The sequence below is a fragment of the Crocodylus porosus genome, unplaced genomic scaffold, assembly GCF_001723895.1.
Source record: "Crocodylus porosus isolate Cpor-Errol unplaced genomic scaffold, CroPor_comp1, whole genome shotgun sequence".
Lineage (NCBI taxonomy): Eukaryota > Metazoa > Chordata > Crocodylia > Crocodylidae > Crocodylus > Crocodylus porosus.
Window position 1 is genome coordinate 33,767,333 of NW_017728910.1, and position 22,563 is coordinate 33,789,895.

At 43.6% G+C, this 22,563-nt stretch overlaps 1 protein-coding gene across 1 annotated transcript in view; it reads right to left on the bottom strand.

The window, feature by feature from the left end:
• The window catches only part of FBXO36 (F-box protein 36), an 81,066-nt gene that overhangs the window by 20,405 nt on the left and 38,098 nt on the right, over nt 1–22,563 (bottom strand). Inside the window, exon 2 of the mRNA XM_019533006.1 lies at nt 7,851–7,959. Coding sequence (XP_019388551.1) covers nt 7,851–7,959 — 109 coding nt within the window. The remainder of the gene's footprint in view (nt 1–7,850; nt 7,960–22,563) is intronic.

A 22,563-nucleotide genomic window follows, 5' to 3' on the forward strand; every position in this document is an offset into this window, starting at 1 on the left:
ACATCCTAGAGTACTCAAGGAGCTGGCAGGTGTCATAGCCCAACCATTGGCAAAAATATTCAAAAACTCGTGGCGCTCCAGTGAAGTACCTGAAGACTGAAAGAAGGTCAATGTGGTACCCATCTTCAAGAAAGGGCAGAAAATAGATCCTGGGAATTGCAGGCCAATCAGCTTGACCTCAATCCCCAGTAAGATTCTGGAGAAAATTATCAAAGAGATCCTTCTTAATAAGCTGGCTGATAGCAACATCCTGAGGGACAGCCAGCATGGGTTTGCTGCAGGTAGGTCTTGCCTGACCAATCTCATCTCCTTCTATAACCAGGTGACATATTGCCTGGACAAGGAAGAAGAGATTGACAAAAGGCTAGGTACTCCACCTTGGGAGGAAAAAAACCCGCAGCACGCTTATAGGTTCAGCTGTACTACGCTCACTAGCTACCTGTAAGTATGTAAAGGGCTGAAAGAGACTTGGGGGTCATGATAGACCACAAGATGAACATAAGCCACCAATATGATGTCACAGCTGGTAAAGCAAACAAAACTCTGGCTTGCATCCATAGATACTTCTCAAGTGAATCTCAGGAGGTCATCCTCCCGCTGTACTCGGCCTTGGTGAGGCCGCAGCTGGAGTACTGCATCCAGTTTTGGGCTCCACAATTCAAGAAAGATGTCGAGAAGCTTGAGAGAGTCCAGAGGAGAACCACGCACATGATCAGAGGGCAAGAGAACAGGCCTTATGAAGAGATGCTGAGAGCCATGGGACTCTTCAGCCTGGAAAAGTGCAGGCTCGGGGATGACCTGGTGGCTGCCTATAAGTACATAAGGGGTTTGCATCAGAATCTGGGGGAACATCTGTTCACCAGAGCGCCCCAAGGGATAACAAAGACCAATGGTCATAAAACAATGGCCATGACCATTTTAGGCTGGACATAATGAAAAACTTTACTTTCCAAGCCCCCAAGGCCTGGAATAGACTCCCTCCAGAAGTGGTGCAGGCACCTACTCTGGGCTCATTCAAGAAACGTTTGGGTGCTTATCTTGCTGGGGTCCTTTGATCCTAGCTGACTTCCTGCCCCTAGGGAAGGGGCTGGACTTGATGATCTTCAAGGTCCCTTCCAGCCCTAACGTTTATGAAAACTATGAAAGCTTCATCTACTACATCCTCCTGGTCTGGTGGTCTATAGTAGACACCCACCAAAACATCAGCCTTGTTGCTATCCTCTCTAACCTTAACCCCAAGACTTTCAGCAGGCTTATCTCCAGTTTCATACAGGAGCTCTGAGCAATCATATGGCTCGTTTTCATAAAGTGTAACTCCTCCTCCTCTTCTCCCCGCCTGTCCTTTCTGAACAGTCTGTACCCATCCATGACAGTGCTCCAGTCATGCAAGCTATCCGACAAAGTCTTTACTATTCCAATCACATCATAGTTCCTTGTCTGGGTGAGGACTTCCAATTCTTCCTGCTTGTTTACCAGGCTCTGTGCATTTGTGAACAGGCACTTGAGGTGGCTAGCCAATTGCCCTACTTTCTCAGGAAGAATGAAGCCTCCCCTGTTGCCCCCTCCAGCTTCTGCTTCCTCCAGGTCTCTTGCTTCCCCACTTACCTCAGGGCTTTGGTCTCCATCCCCCTTTTTGATAGATGACTATGATCCAACTCTTTTAATACAAATATAATGATAATAATAATAATAATAATAAAAGACAGTGTCCACAATATGCACATCCTTCATGCTGTATGGCTATAAAAAGGTTATCGTATGAGTCTATTTCCATGAACTTGAATTTTAATAAAAATAACACTTTCTTTCTATATGTAGCTATACATGTGTTAATGTGGAGATTATTGGGGCTGGTTTCAAGTGTTAAGTTTCAAATGTCTTCATTTTCTTTCTATAATGTACCTATCATATTCTTTTTGCAGCTGGTGCTGACTTATTCATATGGGTAGACAAGTATCCAAGCTCCCCTCAAGATTCTCATGCCTAAGAGCAACTGACAATATTTAGTGGCTTGCACCAGTTGTTCATTCTTCCAGGAACATAAATAGATATTCTCTCCTCCCCTTGGCATGTCAAGAACTAAAATGTGAGCCTTATACTATCATCCATATACAATAATATATATAGACCAGCTTTACACGAACAAAATCTACTCTTGTCCTTTAGCCCCATGATAATTATGATGAGAAATGAATGTGATTTTATTTAGTAGTCAAATAAAAACATTCTTGTCTCCATGCAGACAAATGAGGAATGTTTTATAAGGCTGCTGTTTAAGGCTGTGTGTAGACAAAACAAGGGGCATGTGTGCATGACACTTTAGAATGGGTTAAATGCTTTTGTACCACTTTAATGGTGTTGGTGTTTGCATGCATCAGTGGTGCACTGTGCAGTAATTCCAGCCGCTGTAGCAAATTCAGTGGTGTAACGCACCTTAAATGACTTGAGGTGCAGCAAACTAAAACTCCTCTGAGGAATTTTAGTTCGCTGCCCTACAGCTGTGGAGCAAAGCACCGGGCTCCATGCAGCTCAAAGGCTCTGCAGAAAGCCCATGCAGGCAGCCTGGCAGCAGCCTGGGAAGACAGACTCCGCACAAGAAAAACAAACAAACAGCAAGCCTGTTCTTACAGCCCCCCCCGGAAGCCTACCTGCTAGAGTTGCATAGGAGCTCTGTGCTTCCCTTCATGGCTGTGGTGCCCCCCAGGGCTGCCTGAGCCAGGTGACTGCAGGTGAATGCTGCCTGGGGGGGAGCCGCCACTGCTGTGGAGGGAAGCACCAGCCCCACCCTCACCCAGAGCCCAGGGACCGCTCTACGCACCAGCAGCTCATCCTCCCTTCCCCGCCACCAGAAAGGCAGGTAAGTTCAAGTGTGTGCATGGCACTGGGGTTTAAAGGGCCCTAAATTGAAGTGGTGGTTTGTTAATTTAGGGCCCCTGTTTTGTCTACACATGTCCTTAGGTTCAAAAACTGAAAATTATAGGTGAAGCTGTTGTGAGATAGTCATTCCACATTATGTTATGAAATGATTTCTTAGATTTTGTACCATACTAGAAGCACTCTTTTTGATCCTGCCTACAGTACAAAAGTTTATTTCAGTTTGAAGTATTAGAAGCTTACTTATGCTTATGTTTTGGTAGAACAGTTGTATCCGAACTATAGAATCAAATACATAGTAATTTAAATTTTGCTTCCCTGCTGATGCACAGGGATATATGTCAGAGACATTTCTGGTTTATTACCAGGTAGCACAATCACAGGATCTGTATAGAGATGATCCATTTGTATACCTTATTATTTATATGTGATTATTAACATGAAAGTGAATGGGTATCATTGATCTCTATTGCTAATCTGCATTGACATTACTAATGATAACAGAAATTTAAGTATTTCGGAAGTGTTAACATTTTATTTTTAAATGTGTACTTCATAGGCTATCTACTGGATGCTTGAAATGCCTGCACTGGATAGTGATGAACCCAACATGTGATTTGTAATGGAAATCATTTTCCCTCTTGTTTCTCTGGTGGAATGAAGTTTTGGTAATACCGTTTTATAATATGTATCTTCAGGGACACATTAATGCCCATGAAATAAACAGTAACTAAAGGAAGACAAAAAATGCCAATTAATTCTTAAGACTAGATATAAAGTTAGTTAATGACTTGGAAGAGTGCATTGTGTATACACAGTAGCCCATACTTAGAACGCTACTGAAGTCAGGCAGAAGGCAGGGTAAATCTGCACTTTACCGGCTAACCAAATAGGACATAAATAAGCTTTTGTAAGCAGGAGCTTACTTCATCAGATGCTACCTCTCTCTACTGAAGTCAACAGGGATGTTGCCACTGACTTAATAGGAACCTAACTTTGGCATAAATTTTGCTAAATGTTTGGAAAAGTAACATTTGAACAACCAGGCTGCATACACACATGCAGGCACGTGCAACTTGCAGCAGCTCAAATAGAGTGGCACAAATTTGTGCTGGAGATTTGTGCCTCATCACAGATGCCTGAACATGCACTTCGGTGTGAGGCAAATGGTGCTACTTGTGCTGGCCCCAGCAATATAACAACCTGCCCTGGTAAGCAACTAAGGGCTACTTCTCCTCAAGAACTTCTGAGGCTCAGCCAGTTGGTATTTGGGGACACTAGCCCCTTGTGCCAGCTAGACTGCTGTAGCAGCCCTAACATTGAAGGGCCCTGCACCCTCTACCCACTGCAGCAGTCTGGCAGCTAGGGCTGCTGCTTGGCTTTGACCTGCTGGCTGCCGCCACCTGCAACAGCATCTGGCCTCTTGGATCTACAGCCCCATGTCTGCATGCCTGCCAGATCTGGATGGGGACCAAATGGTCACCTGGACTGTGGCATGGGCACTGCAGCAGAGCTGCCTGCACCTCTGTGCCAGTTGCCAGTGGGCCATGGCTGCACAGTTGGTCTTCGTGTGGTATTGGTGCTATGTGTGACCCCACACTGCCATCTAAGCAAATATCACTTGGAACATGTCCTTATTGTGGTGGTCTGCTTTGAACTGTCAAAGCATGTCCTCCTGGCCCGAAATGGCCAGAAGGTCAGCCACCTCATTTGCCCTCCAGCTGGGTCCCTGTTGCCAGCCCTGGGCAGACTCCTCTGCCTGGGTCCCGCCACTTGCTTCTGTAGCAGGAATCTTGGTGTTCCCCGTTTAAAAATTGCAAATTCTCTGATAAAAAATCCCAAATTCTCTCATTAAAATACCCCAAAATCTATGTTCTTTCATGATTAAAATGAAACACCACTATAAGAGAGAGAATCAGTCAGGAAATGTTTTATTGATATATTTACAATTTTAAAGCAATTTGGGAGCCTACCAGTGCCTCTATCATCATAATATAATTAATTCTAAATATCTTTATAAGCTTTGGTATTTGCTTTTGTTTTTTTATCCTAGAAAAATCAGAGCTTCTCCTGCCCCCTTTGCTATCCAGGATGTGAGGAGTGTGTGGGGGCTGTGGGCTGGACCATTGAGGTGCTCATGGCCTGCTGCAGGCACACCCGAGGTGGTGTGCCACCACCTGAGACCCAGTGGCTGCACATGGCAAATGGAACCAGCCTGGCCTGCTGGTGCACACCTTCAAACAGGACCAGGACAGCTCCTGCTGCCATCCGTGGCTCCTGAGTGCACGTGTCCCAAAGGCAAGTGTTTGCTTGTCTGGATGCAGCCCCTGTAAATATCTGAGAGAATCAGCAGTATGGTTCCTGAAGCAAAGGTTGATAAAGGGCATAAAAGTATCTGAACATTTGTGTGGGGAGGCAGGAGATGTGATCTGGAGTAGTTACCAAATATATTAATGGTTCATATGATCCTCAAAGGAAGATTACATATAAACAATTGCTCAAGATGATATTCTTTGCAAGTAGGAAGAAACAAATTAATGTTGAGAAAAGACAGACTCTTCTGGGTTTCAACAGTGTCTATGTGATGGTGAAATTCAGAAGCACTACTAGTACTTTTAAGAGAAAGTCTGAAAATACAGTAAAAGTTAGACTCAAACACAGATTCTTGAGGGAACTTACAAACATTTTTAGCGCATTGAAAACACAGGGGCTAAAGGAGGAAAGGCTATGTATGTTGATTTGGATATAAACTATTTGAACAATGTGACAGATAATCCAATGCAGATGTTTCACTGTGACATTAGAATAGTATCAAATACCACAGAAAGGCACAAGAGTAAATACAGTGACATAAAACCCTGGCCAGCACATATACACATATACACAGGACCTTGTAGTAATGCAGAGGGTACAAAGCCCCACTGCAAATAATGACATTTTTCAGATTCATCACAAGGAAGTGCTGGTAGGATTTGGCTTTTAGTAACCTCTGGCACAAAAGAAAGAGGAGAAATTGACTCTCATTACCAAAATATTTCCTAGAAAGCTCAGGTATTTTTAAAATTGATATCGCCACTGCCAGGCTGAAATACTGGAAGACTACTTTTTCTTGACAAATAGAGAGATTAACAATGTCAGCAAGAGAGCTTAATATATTAAAAAACTTCTTGGGAATTAAGACATTCCTGAACCAAAAAAAGTGTTGAAATTATTTATTTATATTTAAACTAAACTAAGTTTAACTTAAACTAACTTGTCCTGCAGTCTTGTTTCAATTCCTCAGTGACGCTGGTATATATTACTGACTGCTTTCAGCTTGCATTAGGAAGTTCAAATGAAAATGTTATGTCTTTATAGACTATCATTCAAAAACATGATAAACATGAGACACCATCTTTAATTAAAATATCTTTCTCCTTATGCACACATGAAACAGCAGCTCATAAAAAATGTCACAGCTACTAAGCTGCCTGTACCTCTTGGTCTCTCTGGCCATGTCCAGATGAGTGAGCATGTGCCTGCTGTGGTGTCTCAAAGCAGTTTGAGATGCCACAGGAAGCATGCTAGGAATGAAAAAATGTTCCCTGTGCTACATATTTGCAGTACGGACTGTAAGCGTCATACTGGGAAATTCTAGTGAAAAAAAAAACCACGCAGGAAAAAAGTGGTGCAGGGTGCGCTCCTGGAGTATGCCCAGAAGTAACCAGAGGCTGGGTCCTCCAAAGAGAAGCTCTGGCACCTGGCCAGAGCATCTCTATGCCTGCTGCATGCCCCTGCTGCTCCAGCACACTGTCTCAGTGTGCGGTGTCTCAGTGTGGCAGTGTGCGGTGTCTCAGTGTGGCAGTGTCTTAGCAAACAGAAGTGGGACAAGGCTGGCAGTAGTGGCCTGGACCCAGGCTCTGTCCCAAGTAGGCAGGGATGTTGGGGTGGGGGTGGGGACTGTGGAGGTGCAGGAAACTGTGTTGGGATGGACAGATTGTGGGTGGAGGGACTGTGGGGATAGGGGGGACTGTGTGGGAGGGGTGGGTACCCCACCTATTCCCTCGCACAGTCTCCCCCACCCCTGCAGCAGCAGCCAGCAGTGGGCCAGCAGGGCGCTCATGGCCCACTGTTGGCAGAGGATCTCAGTGGTGTGCAGCGCTGTCTGAAACCCAGGGGCTCCATGTGGCACATGGCGCCAGCCCAGATCACTGGTGTGCACCTTCAGGCTGGACTGAGCCGACTCTTGCTGCCACCTGGGGCTCCTGGCACTGTAGGCAGCAGCTGTACATCATCAAGCCAGACCAGCTCCTGCCTCCATGTGCCTTGTATACCATCAGACTGGACTTCCATGGAGCCTCCCAGCCACGTTGTCCCCACCTGGGTCTGGCAGTTGTGCAGCCATGGGGCCACAGGTCTAAGGGGATGAATGCTGTCACAGGTGACAACAGGTCACAGCCAGACAGCAGCCCTCACTGCTAGACTGTTGTAATGGGTAGAGGGTACAGGGGTGACTCTAGGTTAGGCCTGCTTCAGCAGTCCAGCTGGCACAAGGGACTAGTGTCAACAGATAGCAACTGGCCAGGCCTCAGAAACTCCTGAGGGCAAGTAGCCCTTAGCTGCTCGCCAGGGCAGCTTTTTATACTGTTGGGGCCAGCAAGTAGCTCTGTGGAGGCCAGCCAGGCTCCATGCAGCAGAATCACTGCTGTTGTAGCCCCAGAAGACCCCCAGGACCCCAAGTAAAGCCATTGGTGCCAACCCAGTGCTGGCCCGAGCCTCCCCTACTACCCGTAGGGTCACTTGCCATGTGCCAGAGTATGCATGGCACACGCATTCCCAGGGTCAGTAGGGGAGCTGCCACTAGTTGGCCCTGGGGAACCAAATGTCCACACCATGTGCAGATGTGGCCTCTGAGTGACCTGAGTCTTCTTCTCAGATCATTATATTGCAGATCCATATCAGCTGTAATAAATTTGTAAAGTTCTCTAGTAACTTACTCTGAAGAGATGGGTCATCCAAGAAATCCTCATGAGATTCTTTAATTTCTCCAGGCTTTGATTCACGAAATTCACTCCTAAGAGAGATTTTCCACCATCTAAAAATTACCTATGATTGAAAAAAAGATCTTGTAAAAAATTAATGAAAACGAAATAGCATATATAACATTATTGAAATTTAATTTTATGGTTATGCAAGAACTATTCCATTACTAAGTAAACATAGACATTGTCATACTGGATCAAAACATAGCTACCTCCCCAGCAGCTGTAAGAACTTCTTCAAAGAAGAAATAAAATCTCATAATGCACCAAGATAGATGTGGAATATTGTACATTAGGAAAATTCCTCTTTCATTGAAAGGCAAACTATTTTTTCCATTAAGCATGCATATCTACAAATATTCTTTCTTCACTCCGCATTTAGGAACCAATTTGTATATACCAAAGGATTCTAAACTAGTCTCCGAGATAATCCTGCCCTGGAGTGGCATAACTTTAAACTGAATAATGAGCACTTTAAGCCAATTAAAGATATTAATGTGTAGCCAACCCAGAGGTTAAGGTCTTGAAATGCCACCCTGCCCTGCCTCCTCAAAACTGGGATTATAGATTAAATCCTGAGCTAAGTGAAGTTAGTGGTTAAGCTACCACTGATTTCAGAGGGTCCAGGATTTACCCTATGCCTAACTTGTAATGGGAGTTTCCTTAACATACTGATAAGTGATATGGATATGGTTGAATAATAATAATAATGACCCATATACACACATTCCTAAAGTCTCATTTATCTTTTTTATATTAGCATACACAAATTTAAGGACTAAACTCAACTGTGAATCAAACTTCTAAATGGTCAAATAGCTATAAGAAAACTTAGTTTGAATGTCTACATATGCAATGTGCAGAAAGCTTATTGCACAGTTAAGTACTGTGTAGTAAGCTTTCCCTGAGTGCACGTCTACATGTGCACCCATCAGGAGCAAATTTGCTTCCAATGGGAGCAGTTCGTGGCAGGGATACTCCTGCCCTGCTCTACTACTATTTGGCAGCCAGAGGGTGCTCTAAGCTCCCCAGGTGCTAGCCCAGGGCTGGAAGGGAGTACTGAGGTCAGGTCTGGGCTCTGGGGCATGGGGGGAGCTGTCCCATCTCTAGGGCAGCTGCCTTCCATCCCACCTCTGCCCAAGGCAGCTGCCTGCTGAGCAACCCCCAATCTGATCATGGAGCATGGGCTGAGACAATGTCTCCTGCCTCTGCAGCAGGCAGCTTCCGGCCCCCAGCAATGAGAATGGCAATTTTCTCCTGGTCAACTATGTAACTGTGTGCTAGTGTGTAATAGCTACTGCATGGAAAATCTACTACTTGTAACAGGTAGTAGAAAACTGCACAGTAGACTAATTTACTGCACAGTAGCTCCTGTACATGGTTACATAGTGATGCTTTGCTGCACAGATTAGTCTACTGTGCAATAAGGCGTCTCATGCAGACATACCCAGCAAATATGAATCAAATTGTGCTTAGAGTTGCAGAGGTGCCCTACTTAACACTAGTTCTCGAACTAGAAATGAAATGAATCTAAATTTGAATCCTTCAGCTTTTTGGGTGTCAAACTTTGGAAACCCAGACTTTGGAATTCAGAGATGCTGAGTTTCAGAGGTCACAATGAGCTGGAATTTAACAAATTTTTTTGTTTGTTTTTTGTTTTTGTTTATTGCACCGCTCCTGGAAGCACTGCAATACCAGGCCGACGCATGGACAGGATGGAGCTAGGAATTTAATAAAATGAATCATTGATGCCACAGATTCTCTGACAATCCTGTAAACTTTTCAGTCTAGATTATACTTAAGTTATATCATCAGCTATAACTTTTGAGTTATAGCTAATGATAGGGCCACTCTCTGTTGGACAATTGCCTATACAGGGGCTTTTGAAGACTTGCTGTTTGTTTATGGCACAAAGCAGCATTGTATGTGCTAGCTCTGGAAGTGGAAGCAGCAGAGTCACGCTAACATGGCTATCCAGCTTCCAGATCTGGAGCTAGCAGGCTGGCTTGGGTATCTCTACATGATGCTGCCTTGTGCTCTGTAATTTGCATATGCAAATTAACCCGTTTGCTGCTGGCTCAGTCTATATCTAGTGTGACATTGGCATAACCTTATCATCAAACATTCATGGGGAATCTAATGTGTAAGGCTAACTCAACTAGCCTTTGTGGAAAGTATGGAAGAAAGGTAGAACTGGAATTATGGCTCCACTTCTTCAGCATCTTAGGAGCCAGTACCACTAGATATGTTGCCTCATTGATTTCCAAAGAGCAAAGAAATCAATGGCAAAGAGAGGGAAATGGCTCTTGCTCCCCTACCCTATCTTGTGCACTCTTCCAAAACAGGCCAGAAATGGCTATAACCATTTTAAAGCAGAATGGAAATCAATTCCTCTTCCTTTCTATTGGGCTATTGTCAAAGTGACATTGCTTTTCAAAGAGACAGTCATCTTCAGCATAGATATGCCAAATGGAATTAAAAACTTGTGGTAAGAAGTCTTTTTCCTCTAACTGATTAATGGTGACAGGTGCTTTTTACATTTTGAACTTCCATACTGTTTAGCTTAGCCACATTCTTCAGATTCCTTCTTGGCATAACCTTATTAAATTATCGGAAGGTACAAACATGGATAAACTGGGCCAAATGTGGTGAAATTATGAGACTATTTTTTAGCACTGACTTCTCTCATAGGATTTTTAACTTCTGATCAACCATACATGAATTTAGTAACACAGGTCTGTAAATGTAATTCTTATAAAATTGGAGTGCTTATTGTATTGTAGAGTTTGGAACTTGCTTTAATGTAAATAGACTCAATATGAACCAAAACAAACTAAATATTTCTCAGTCTGGTATGCCTTTATACTACAAGCACTAAAATTAAGTATCCAAAATTAACAAACGCTGGCTCAAATACACCACTGGAATTAGGAAGCAAAAGTCTCATTAAAGTTAATTTTAGTAGAACTTGCTTAGGCAAAGAGTGCTTTTGACGTACAGTATTGCAATAAACAGTTTGGATATTTTTATTGTGAATAATTTAAAAAAAGAAAATAACTTAAGGTCTTTATCACGCAAAATGAGCCGTCAGTGCAAGCATTTATGCTCAGATGGGATCATATTCATGTTGGGCATGAAAGTTTACATGATCTGAAAACTTGGTAGGCTTGAAGCCTAAATATCTAAGAGAAAGTTTCCCTACGTGAAAGCGTGAAAGCCAGGAACAGAAGCTGATGTCAAGGCTTCATTAAATATTGGACAAAGATCATGACAAAGGAGTGATGTGGATAGTGCCATGTATTGCTGCTTTTAACGCTCCAGCCTGAATGACTGGGTACACACTTGACAGTTAGGATGAATGGAGACAAACTTGAGCATGAATCCCAAACAAAGCCTGAAGTTGCACCTCTGAAACTGTAGATAGAGAAATGAAGTACTCTACCAACACCGAAAGTATTCCATATAAAGTAGTATACAGGGTCTTTGTATATAGCACTGTGACATATCCACACAATTACCCAAGACAGAAAGATTGTATAATGCAGGGGTGTCAAAGATATGGTCTGTGGGCCAGATCTGGGCAGCAGAGCCAAACATCCAACCCCACTTTGCTGGCTTCCCCATGTTCTGGATCCAGCACCCACTCCAGTCAGTCCAGGATTGTGCTGCATGTGGTGCCAGCATATGGGAGAGTGGGAGTTCGTGGGCTCAGTTGGGCCCATGGGGCTAGCTAAGCATCATTCATCCAGCCTGTGGACTGGTCTTGGGTCACTCATCTAGCCTGCAGGGACAAATGAGTTTGATGCCCCTGATATGATATACATTTCTTCTGTGTTGGCATTTGTGTTTTTCTGAAACACTAATTTACTGAAATAAGTTAGGCCAGATCCTCAACTTGTAAAAATGCAAAGGCAACACAGATATGCCTTTTATACCACTGTGGATCTGGCATGCCCTTTTAAAAATAAACACATGCCTTAGTCTAAAACATCCAGGAAGACTGGTGTCCAAATATCCTTGTACCAAAAAACCTCTAAAATGAAATATCCTACATCAAAGACACCTAAGTGAAATAATACAATCCTAGTTTTAAAGCCACTGCACTATATTACTACTATATTTCCTCACATACAATACACCTTTTTCAATCCCCCAGCTGCTGCAAAGTGGGGTGCATCCCATAAGCAAGGAAACATGGTAACGGCAGTTTCTGCCACTTAAACATTTGCTGGGTAAAAGAAATTCTGCATGTGATCCACAGGGAAGTGAATAATAAGAAAGACTGGCTCCCTAGCTGCTGCTACTCAGTTACTTAATACAAGGAAAAATCTTTTTGTCTTTATTCTGTCTTTAAAAAAAAAGGTGTGCATCTGATTTTGGGGTGTGATGTATATGAGAAAGTATAGTATTCCACATTGAAAGGCTGCAACTTCACATTGCTAAACCTAAAGTAATTTAATATGGTCATTAGGATAAAACCCTTATAGAAAGGAAAACTAGAATATATTAACAGAAGAAAAATATTGAAAATAAACTACTAGATATGGCTCAAAGGGGTTTATAGAACAAGGAAAACTATCAATCAGATATAAAAAGACTGACATTCCAAATCTGTAAGCACTGAGTTATATAGTCTATAATTCTGAGGAAAATTAGTCTTTTTAGTACTTCCTTTGGGTACTAATGTTGCAAAGATCTACACAGTGGTTTCACTTTGTACATTATCAGTGATACCAATGAAGTCCATGTCTATTGACAATGTTATGCTGAGTAGGTTCACAACAGATTTTTGCAAGAATGGGACATAAGGAGGCCACAAAATGTTAGTTAAAAAGGGTAAATTATACAAGAGCATTCAGAAGTAGTTTTAATAATATTGTACTTAAAATGTGTCAAAAACTTAAATTATATAAAATATACAATTTAATTATATCTCTCAAGGTAGGAAGATCTGAACTGCATGTAGACAAAAAGGAACAGAAAAGGTTTTCTGTGGATCTTTTTTGTAACAGTTTTTACGTTTTCTAAATATAATTGTATCAATATTAGTTATACTAGCAGAATAATTAATTAGAAAACATTATTTGATTTGTTTCTGCTCTGAATGAGGCAGTCTCCCACATCCCAGGTGAAGGCCCTAGTCACCAAGTTACTGAGTTTTCTAGGATGGGTTTTTCTCAGTCTTATCTGTTAGAGGTATTCCATGAGAAGCTGAGTGTCTAGGCTAGTGTTTACATCACTCACCAAAATGTGGAAATTCAAGTCTTTGTTTAGCTACTGTTGTACAGATAAGTTGCCTAGAGACTCTAAAGTTAGCCTCTGTCTCTTTGGAGGAGCTAATCAAGTTCCTGTTTAAAAAAATGTGAAGTCACTAAAAAGTTAAAAAAAAGGTTGCCATAAATTTCTAATTTGGAACAAAGATTGAACCAAAGGTCTTTGATTTATGTTTAAGCAGCAAAGGCAGTAGGAAAACAGTATTGCCAGCATTTTGCAATACTTGACATTTCTTTTAAATCTTCAGCGCTTGGAGTCAGATAAACACCTGAGAATCTTAGCTTCATTTAAAAAATAAGCTTCTAGACATCATGGTTAAAATCTGACTTAAGCACATGTAAGGGCTCACAAACCAGAAAACAAGTGAGAGGTATTTAGCGTTCATTAAAAAGAAAACTGACTCATAGGTTTTGAAAATGTAGTATTGACAGCACTGAAAAGACTGATACTCTTTTGTAAGAAGATCCATTACTTATGCTGCAGTATCTAGTTCAAGATGTTTTATCCAGGTGGATTTCACACCTGATAAATATACAACCTATTCATGCAAAATCTGGCCAGCAGTGTCTTCTGAGGTTATGACTTCATCCTAAATGTTTTAATGTCCTCCTCTGTGAAGACATTAAAGCTGTGTCCAGACACGTGAGGACATTTGGTTCCCCGGGGACAACTAAGGGCGGTGCACCTTGTGCTGCCACTAGATGTCCCTGGGGAATGTCTATGCCATGTGAACTCTGGGGCATGCCAAGTTATCCTGGGTGGGGTAGGGGAGGCTGGAGCCAGCCTTACCTGGGGGCCTGGGAGGCTCTGGGGGCTGCAGCAGCAGTGATCTGCTATGTGAAGCTTGGCCAGCAGCAGAGTGCAGCGCTAGCTGGCCTGGCTCTGGCTTTGGGCGGCACATGCTGCTGTGGTATGCATCACTCTGCTTTTTTTTTCAGTGGGTTTTACTGTTCCCTGGATATCAAGGGGTCAGAATAACCCTCTGTGCTGCTCCATTGCAGCTGGGAGAACAGCTAAATGTGTGGTATGCGGCACCGCAGATGTTTCTGCCGTGCCACGTGCCCATGACTATGCTTGTCTGGACGTGGCCTGAGGGAGTGTCCACACATGCACATGCACAGGCACTTGCAGCAGTTCAAGTAGCAGCAGCACAAATTTGTGCCAGAGATTTGTGCCTCAGCACACAGCCTGAACATGCACTTTGATGCGGGGCAAATTGTGTCACTCGGGGTGAGCTGATCCTGCCCAGCTCCTCCTGGAACTTCAGCTGGGGGGGAACTAGAGTCTGGGGATAGCACCTGTGCCGGCTGCAGCAGTATAAAAAGCTGCCCTGCTGAGCAGCTCAGGGTTACTTGACCTCAGGAGCTTCTGGGGGAGGAGCCTCTGGGAGGAAGGTAGTCATGCCCCTTCCTGTCCCAGGCTGTTGCTGTTAGCTTGGTCTCAGGAGCTTCTGGGGAGAACCGGAGCGTGCTCCATCCACTCCATGCATTGACCTGGTATTGCAGTGCTTCCAGGACCGGTGCAAAAAAAACAGAAAAAAAAAGAAAAAAAAAGCTTCTGGGGAGAAAATGGCCAGACCCCTTCCTGCCTCTGGCCGCTAGCTGCTAGCTTATTCTCAGAGCTTTTGGGGGTAAGTTGGCCTCGCTCCTTCCTGCCTTAGGCTGCTGCTGTTGCTGCCCCCCCCATGTGGGGGGAGTCCTCTGCAGCAAGCTGGTGCCCCCACTTGGGGGGGGCACCACACTGCACCACACCCCAGCTTCTGCATCCCTGTTCTGACCTGCTGCCCAGCTGGCCACCAAGCTGTGGTCAGGGAGGGAGGGAGCCTGCCTTGCCTGTGGGCCCCTCCCCCACCATGACTGCCAGAACCTAAAGGTGCCTTGCCTGCTCCAGCTGCCTTAGCAGGCCACCTCCCACCTTTACCTCCACTTTTACCTGAAGCATACCCTGAGTGGCTGAACTGGATGGCTGCTACCACCACTGCTGCTGCTGCTCTTGCTGCTGTTTGTTCTGCTGCTGGCCCTCAGGAAAGAGGGAGATTCCCTGCTGCACCACCCTGCACAACTCAATACCACATCTGCGCTGGATTATTCCACAACTGACTGATTGTGCCTGCTGTCCCGCACAGCTGCCTCACTGCATCTGATCCTGCTTTGTTTTCCTGCCTACTGCTCTGCTGCTGGGTGGCTCCTGGACTGAACTCCAACAAACGAAGCCCCTCCACCACTCCAGCCATCTTTTTTACATATACCTCAGCAGCCTTCCCTGTGTCTTTTGTCCTTGTGTGGTAAGTCCTGTGGTCCACTCCCCCTGCCCTGGTGTTTGTTGTTTGGCTGAGTAAGCCATCTTGAGTCTCCCAACCCTTGTGTGTGTGTCTGTTTCCTCCCTCCCCGTGTTCCCCAAGAGTAGCCCTTCCAGTGTTTTTTTGTTTTTGTTTTTTTTCTTCCTGTGAGGCTTGTAGTAGTAAATTTCGTTGGGCTTCTGGCCTACCTGACTAGAAAAACAGACAGAGACCAGAAGTGCTGATTCTGCTTATTTCAGTTACATGTTCTGAGATGAGGAATCCTGCATGCCTTACTACCCTGGGCACAGATGTTTCATTTAAGTAAAATGCCTGCATATCTGTGTATAATCTATTCTTGTTTTGGTTTCTCCAAGGTCATATTTTTTTTTCTCTCTTTCTCTGTCTTGAGTATAAATGTGCTTGTAAACTTATAGAGTGGGAGGATTCCTTTGAAACAGACAAGTGGGTGATTTCCCCTTGCTGTATGAAATCCTCCCTGTGATCACAGTATAGCCCTAATTAAAGAAAAGTTGGCTCTGTCAGTTCTGATTCAACCACAACGTGAAGTTTGATTTCTTCCACAACTTGGTGCCGTGACTTGGATAGAGATGCCTGGAGTGATCAGTTGGGACACGGACATCTCTTCACTGAAGCCCTGGCACCAAACCAAGGTAAAAGACCTTTTGAAATCTCTATTGGGGTTTTTCAGTGAGAGGCTGTCTCCATGTCTTCCTGATTCACTGCTTAAGGCTCACCCTATCCAAACTTTTTTTCTGCCAGAACTGTCAGACTCACTGTGTAAGTAGTAATTGTGAATAGAAATAGTTAAGGTTAAAGACTCTGTGTTGCTGTTGTCAATAAAAGTATTTCCCCGTGTGAATTGAGTTTTCTAAAGAACTATGAGGTCTCTCTGAGGCCAGGAGTGGAAAACGTATGCAGCCGCCCCAAAGAGCACATAGAACAAATCTGTTGTCTTTGAAAGCAAGGGTGCAAGGTGGAAACTCTTAGTGTGAGTGTTTTTCATGATAAGCATTGACCAAGGCTGAGACTAAAGAAATGCTCTTGAACCTCGTGCCTCAACACGGAAATTCCCTTGAGTGAACTGAGAAATGAGCCACTAACCAAGTCTGACACTAAGGTTGGGTTCAGCCGCCCGAAGGCTGTCTGGAAGGGCAGTTTTGAATGCAAGGGGGCCCAGATGGAACATTGTGACCTAGTGGACAGGTTTACCCTTTCCCCACCCTCATAAATGAGCCATGTCTAACCATGAATAACTGCATTGTGTGCTGTTATTGCAGTGGAGTCTTGTCTCTGGACATTAGCCACAGCATCTCTGTGCCGCTAGCAAATCTCACAACCTGACCGGATACCTTGAAAAAGCTGTTCCTGTATGACAGACCTGTGTGAATTTGAGTTTAAAGATGTAGGGAGTGGAAAGTCTAAAGACATACTGGCTCCGCCAAAAGGGACTCCAACATTGTAAATGTACACACACTATGGCCGTAAGTTCTAAGTTTCTAGACTACTGGAATTGGTATACCAAAAATGATTTTAGCCAGCAGTTTCCCCTGGAGGGAACACTTGATTTAAGTAAAATTGTTCATCTCTGCAGAGACCTTGAGTTTAGAGGTAGTAATATACCGCAGACTCAGTGGGACGCATTTTTTTGATTTGGTATGAAGAAGCTTTCAAAAGACATCAAGAAGCTCAAGTTTGGAGTCTTAAGGACTCCCAAGAGAAACTGAAATCTCAGATAAAGGAATTAAAACTGAAAAGTGCACCAAAAGGTATCAATGGTATCATCCGTACCAAAACAACTTTATCCACAAATAACTGAGAATATATCTTCTGCAGATTCAATTGTGTTTTTTTTTTTCTTAATGTGCCACCCCCATATCAGTCCCAGGCACAATCTGAACTTGAAGAGTCCAAAGTAACCAAATAGACTCTTCCAGCAGGATTAGCCCACCTCACCAGGAAGCTATCACTCAACAACCTTCACCTGCCCCCGGGGCATGCCCACGTCCACTGGAGGCATGGTGTCTGTCTCCTGAAATCTCAACCCCCTCCTATCCTTTAAGGTCTGGTACCCAGTATGGTCCAACCCCTTCTTTAAAATCTAAAAAGTTTCAGCTTATGCCTTTATGCCAAGTTCCAGGGCAAGGTCCAAATAGGGGAAACTACAATCACAGTCCCTGTCCCTTGGACCCCAGGAGATCTCCTAAACCTTGTTAAACAATTTCCTAACATCAGAGAGGAACCCCAGAAATTTAGAGATGAATTGGAAACTGTAATCCCATTGTTATAATCCAACATGAGCAGATTTCAACCAATTGATGAGAAGTGTTCTGCCCTCTGAGGTCCGCAACCGCCTCATCGCACTGGATACTTGGCCTAGTCAAGACCCCGGAAGAGGAAAGCACTTAGCAGATGCCTCCTTGAGACTGCTTAAAATTTGCCCCAGGAAAACTGACTGGGCCAAAATACATAACTGTAAACAAAATAAAGGAGAATCCCCAGCAGACTACATGGACCGCTTTAAACTAGCATTTGAAAGATATTCTGGTATTGAAAATGCAGCTGAAACTGCCCCAGAAGCAGTTGCTTCCACTTCTTCCTGGACTTCAGAAAAAAGTCCGTGGACACAGTTGTGCACAATTGCTGTAGGTTGGCAGCCTAAGTCACTTGCAGCAGAACTAGTCACCATTGCAAATCATTGTACAACCTGCCAGGAAAAGAAAAAGGAATCCATGGAAACTAAGCTGACATTACAAGTACAGACTTTTAGGCAGGGGCAGAAGCCAAGGTTTCCATCAAAGACAGTTCAAAGGCAGGGGATGTGGTCATGAGAGAGGTTTCAGTTGCAAAATAATGACAGTTGTCATTATTGTGGCCAACCAGGACACTGGAAGGCTCAATGTCCTCACTGGCCTGGCCAGCTGGGGATGACGTTTAACCCGCCACCACCTCCTCTCACTCAATTCTCTGTCCTGAATCAGGGAGCCTCCTGTTAGGCCAGTCTGAGGAATAGTAACATCATCACAGCCCCGCTTCTCACACTTAATCAAGATGATCCCTTCATTTCCTGTGTGATTAAATGGTATCGCTACAAAATGTTTAGTAGACATTGGTGCAAACGGCTCTACTTCTCGAATTTTCCACAACTCCCCTCTCCTCTGCTGTTGTAAACACTGTAGAAATTTCAAATCAAATAGTTCCTCATCCTGTTTCCCAACCATTACATGTTTCTCTTGGTCCTGTTTCTGATCAACATGCCTTTCTCCTTAGTCCTTGTTCTCCTGTTAATTTGTTAGACAGAGATTTGCTTTGTAAACTTGGCTGTACTATCTATTGCTCTCCTAATGGTGTTTATTTAGATGTTCCCTGTGATAACAAAATGGCTGTACTTGCCACTTTAGCTGGCTCACCTCCTGTGCCTGAGTTCCCTGATCTTTCTGTGTTGCAAGAAATCATAAAAGCTGTCCCTCCGTTTCTCTGGTCCCCAGCATGCTAATGAAGTAAGACAAATACATACTGCCCAGCCCGGAAAAAAAAAAAAAAAAAAAAAAAAAAAATTAAAAAAAGTTGCTCAATACCCTTTACGTCCAAAAGCCAAAAAAGGAATATGCCTTATTATAACTGCCCTTTTAAAGCAAGGTACCATTGTCCTGACTAAAAGCCCTTGTAATACGCCTATTCTTCCTGTGCAAACCCCCCCACCCCTGGAAAGAATACCTATTGCTTTGTACAAAACCTTTGTGCTGTAAATTCTGCAGTGTTACCTACCTTTCCTGTTGTACCAAATCCAGCTACTATCTTGTCCTGTATTTCTCCTAATGTTTGTTGTTTTACTGTTGTTGACTTGTGTTCTGCATTTTTGTCTCTTCCTATACACCCTGATAGCCAGTTTCTCTTTGCATTTACCTATCAAGGACTTCAGTATACTTGGACGCGCTTGCCCCAGGGCTATACTGAATCCCCTTCTTTCTTTTTTTTTTTTTTTCCCCAAATTCTGAAGAAAGATCTAGATGACATATAATATTTAAAGAAAATTCTGTGCTTGTGCAATATGTTGATGATTTGCTCTTGGCATCTACCTCCCTTGAGCCTGTAAAACTGATTCTTTAACTCTCCTCACCTCTCTTGCCCTAAAAGGCCATAAGGCATCTAAAGAAAAGCTACAACTTTTGTCTTCCTTGTGTCCACTATTTAGGTCATGATATTTCTGCTGGAGAACAACTGCTTTCCTCTTCCAGAATACAAGCTAGGTTTTAAAATCCCTAGACCAACTACTGTGTCCCAAATGTGTACCTTCCTAGGCATGGCTGGCTACTGCTGTCAGTGGATGCTCGGCTATGCCTCTATAGTCAAGCCATTGTAAAATCTAATTCTTGTTAATACCCCTGAGCCTTTACCCTGTACTTCAGAAATCGGAGCCCCTTTTGCCTCTATTAAACAAGCTCTGTTGCAAGCTCCTGCCTTAGGCCTTCCCGATTTTTTTATATTAAACCTTTTATTCTTTTTCGTCATGAAAAGGACGGATTTGCACTTGCAGTACTTACTCAGACACATGGAGACAAGTACCGTCCCATTGCTTATTATAGCTCTGCTCTTGACCCTGTTGCAGCTGGATTTCCTCCATGTCTCTGTGCTGTAGCTGCAGCTGCTGTCACTGTTGAACTTTCCTCTACCCTTGTATTAGGTTCTCCCCTTACTGTTGCTGTCCCACATGCTGTAGCAGCTCTTTTACTGAGAACAAAAACCCAACACCTTTCAAATGCTAAATTAACTAAGTATGAAATCTTGCTTCTCTCTGCTGGAAATGTAACCCTAAGTACGTGCCCTGTTAAACCCTGCTTCTCTGTTACCTACCCCTTCAGATGGTAAACCCAATGATTTCATTTTTGTTACTGCTCAGCTAACAATGCCCTGCACTGATCTAAAACCCAGATCTAGTATTCTATATTGATGAATCATGTCAAAGAAACTCAAAAGGTTCCCTTGTTGCAGATTCTGCAGTATGTTCCCAATATGATATTATAGAAAGCCATCACTTATCTAATATGTATTCAGCTCAAGTTGCCAAGCTTGTGGCCCTCGCCAGGGCTTGCACCCTAGCCTCTGGTGCCTCTGTTAATATTTATACTGATTCTCGCTATGCTTTTGGTATTGTACACAATTATGGTCAACTTTAGAAACAAAGCTACAAGAAGCCTGTAAAAAGGCTTCCTCACTTCAGGAGGTGCCAAGATTAGTAATGGTCCATACATAAATGCCTTGTTGAATGCTTTACAATTACCTTCTGCTGTTGCTATAATTAAATGCAAAGCTCACCAGAAACCTTATAATAATGTTACACATAGGAATGCTCTGGCAGTTTCTGCTGCCAAAGCTGGGGCTATTTCCATTCCTCAGGCTATGCCTGTTTTTTGTCTATTCCAACTGACCAGTCTCTACTGGCAAGTCTTCATGATGTTCCCCTCCTTCAAAATCAGGCTCTAGAACCAGAGAAATATACATGGAGACTGGCTGGGTGTTTGTTACACCCTGACCATTTGTGGCGCTCCCCAGATGGCTGCATGGTTGCCCCAGTGGTCCTTCTTCCTCATCTTGCTCACATACACCATGGCATGGCACATGTAAGCAAAGGGGGGATGATAGAAGCTGTTAAGCTTGATTGGTTTGCTCCAACTTTTCCATCTGTGGCTCAACAATACTGCCACACCTGTCCTATTTGCCAAGCCCATAATGTGGGAAAGCCTGTAAAAACAAAGGCGGCAGCACAACCCCCACCTTGGGGACCATTTATAAATTTACAATTAGATTTTATTCAAATGCAGAAATGTTGTTCTTATGAATATGTTCTTGTTATTGTATATATGTTTTCTGGATGGGTAGAAGCCTACCCACGTGCAAAAGCTGACACCATCACTGTAAGCAAAAAGTTGCTCAGAGACTTTATTCCAAGGTTTGGTATTCCTTTATCCCTACACTCTGATAGAGAAACTCATTTTCCTGGACAGATAACGAAAGAAGTCTGCAAAGTCCTGCAGATCCAACAGAACTTTCATTGCCCACACCACCCACAGGCCTCGGGCCAAGTACAATGCCAAAATGGCATTCTGAAAAATAAACTGGCCAAAATTTGTGCTGAGACTCACCTAAAATGGCCAGATGCACTTCCCATAGCCCTTATGAGTGTAAGATCTACTGCCAACCGAAAGACTGGGCTTAGCCCACGTGAAATTCTAATGGGGAAAACCCATGAGGCTCCCCACGTCACCACCTGTTGCCTCCCACTTTTGTGATGTACATTCACTATTGTAACGCACTAATGAAGCGTGTTAAGGCTTTTCATTCACAGGTACAGGCAGCTCTCCCCAAAGAACCAGATGAGCCATGCCATTCTATCCTGCCTGGAGATTGGGTCCATATAAAAATCCATCAATGAAAGTCATCGCTGGAACCTCACTGGAAAGGCCCATTCCAGGTACTCCTGACCACCAACACTGCAATAAAGTGTCAAGGACTCCGGACATGGATCCATGCTTCACACAGTAAGAAAACATCAGCCCCGTTAGACCCAGAGTCTCCTCCATATCAATTTTGTAATTAGTCTCCACAAACTGGTAGTGAGCCTAGCGCCTGCCAGCAGGAGAGCTCAAGACCAGTAGTGAGCCAAGCGTCTACTGGCAAAGAGGATGTGCCCCAACGACACCACTATGCCCTTCGGAACAGGAAAAAGGCCTCTACCTAGTTCCTGGTTTCCAAGGTGAAGTTGGTTAGTCATGATTTAGGTGGTTCTCAGTATTTCTTCGTGGGCCATCCTTATATAAACTTGACCCATCAGTTATGAGAAACTCTGTAAACTACGCTTCCGCACCGACAAAGAAGATCATTTCATGAAAATATGTTCTTGTCTTTAGTTAATCAAACTGGGATAGATTTAAATGTCTCTCGTTGTTGGATATGTAGTCATGTTCCTATCTATTCTACTGGAGGAATACCCATGATACCAGTACCCTTGAATGCAACTCAAATGTTAGCTCCTTACTATTCAGATTTTCATGGAAACAAAACTTGGCAGAATATAAGTTGCAACCAGTCTGACTA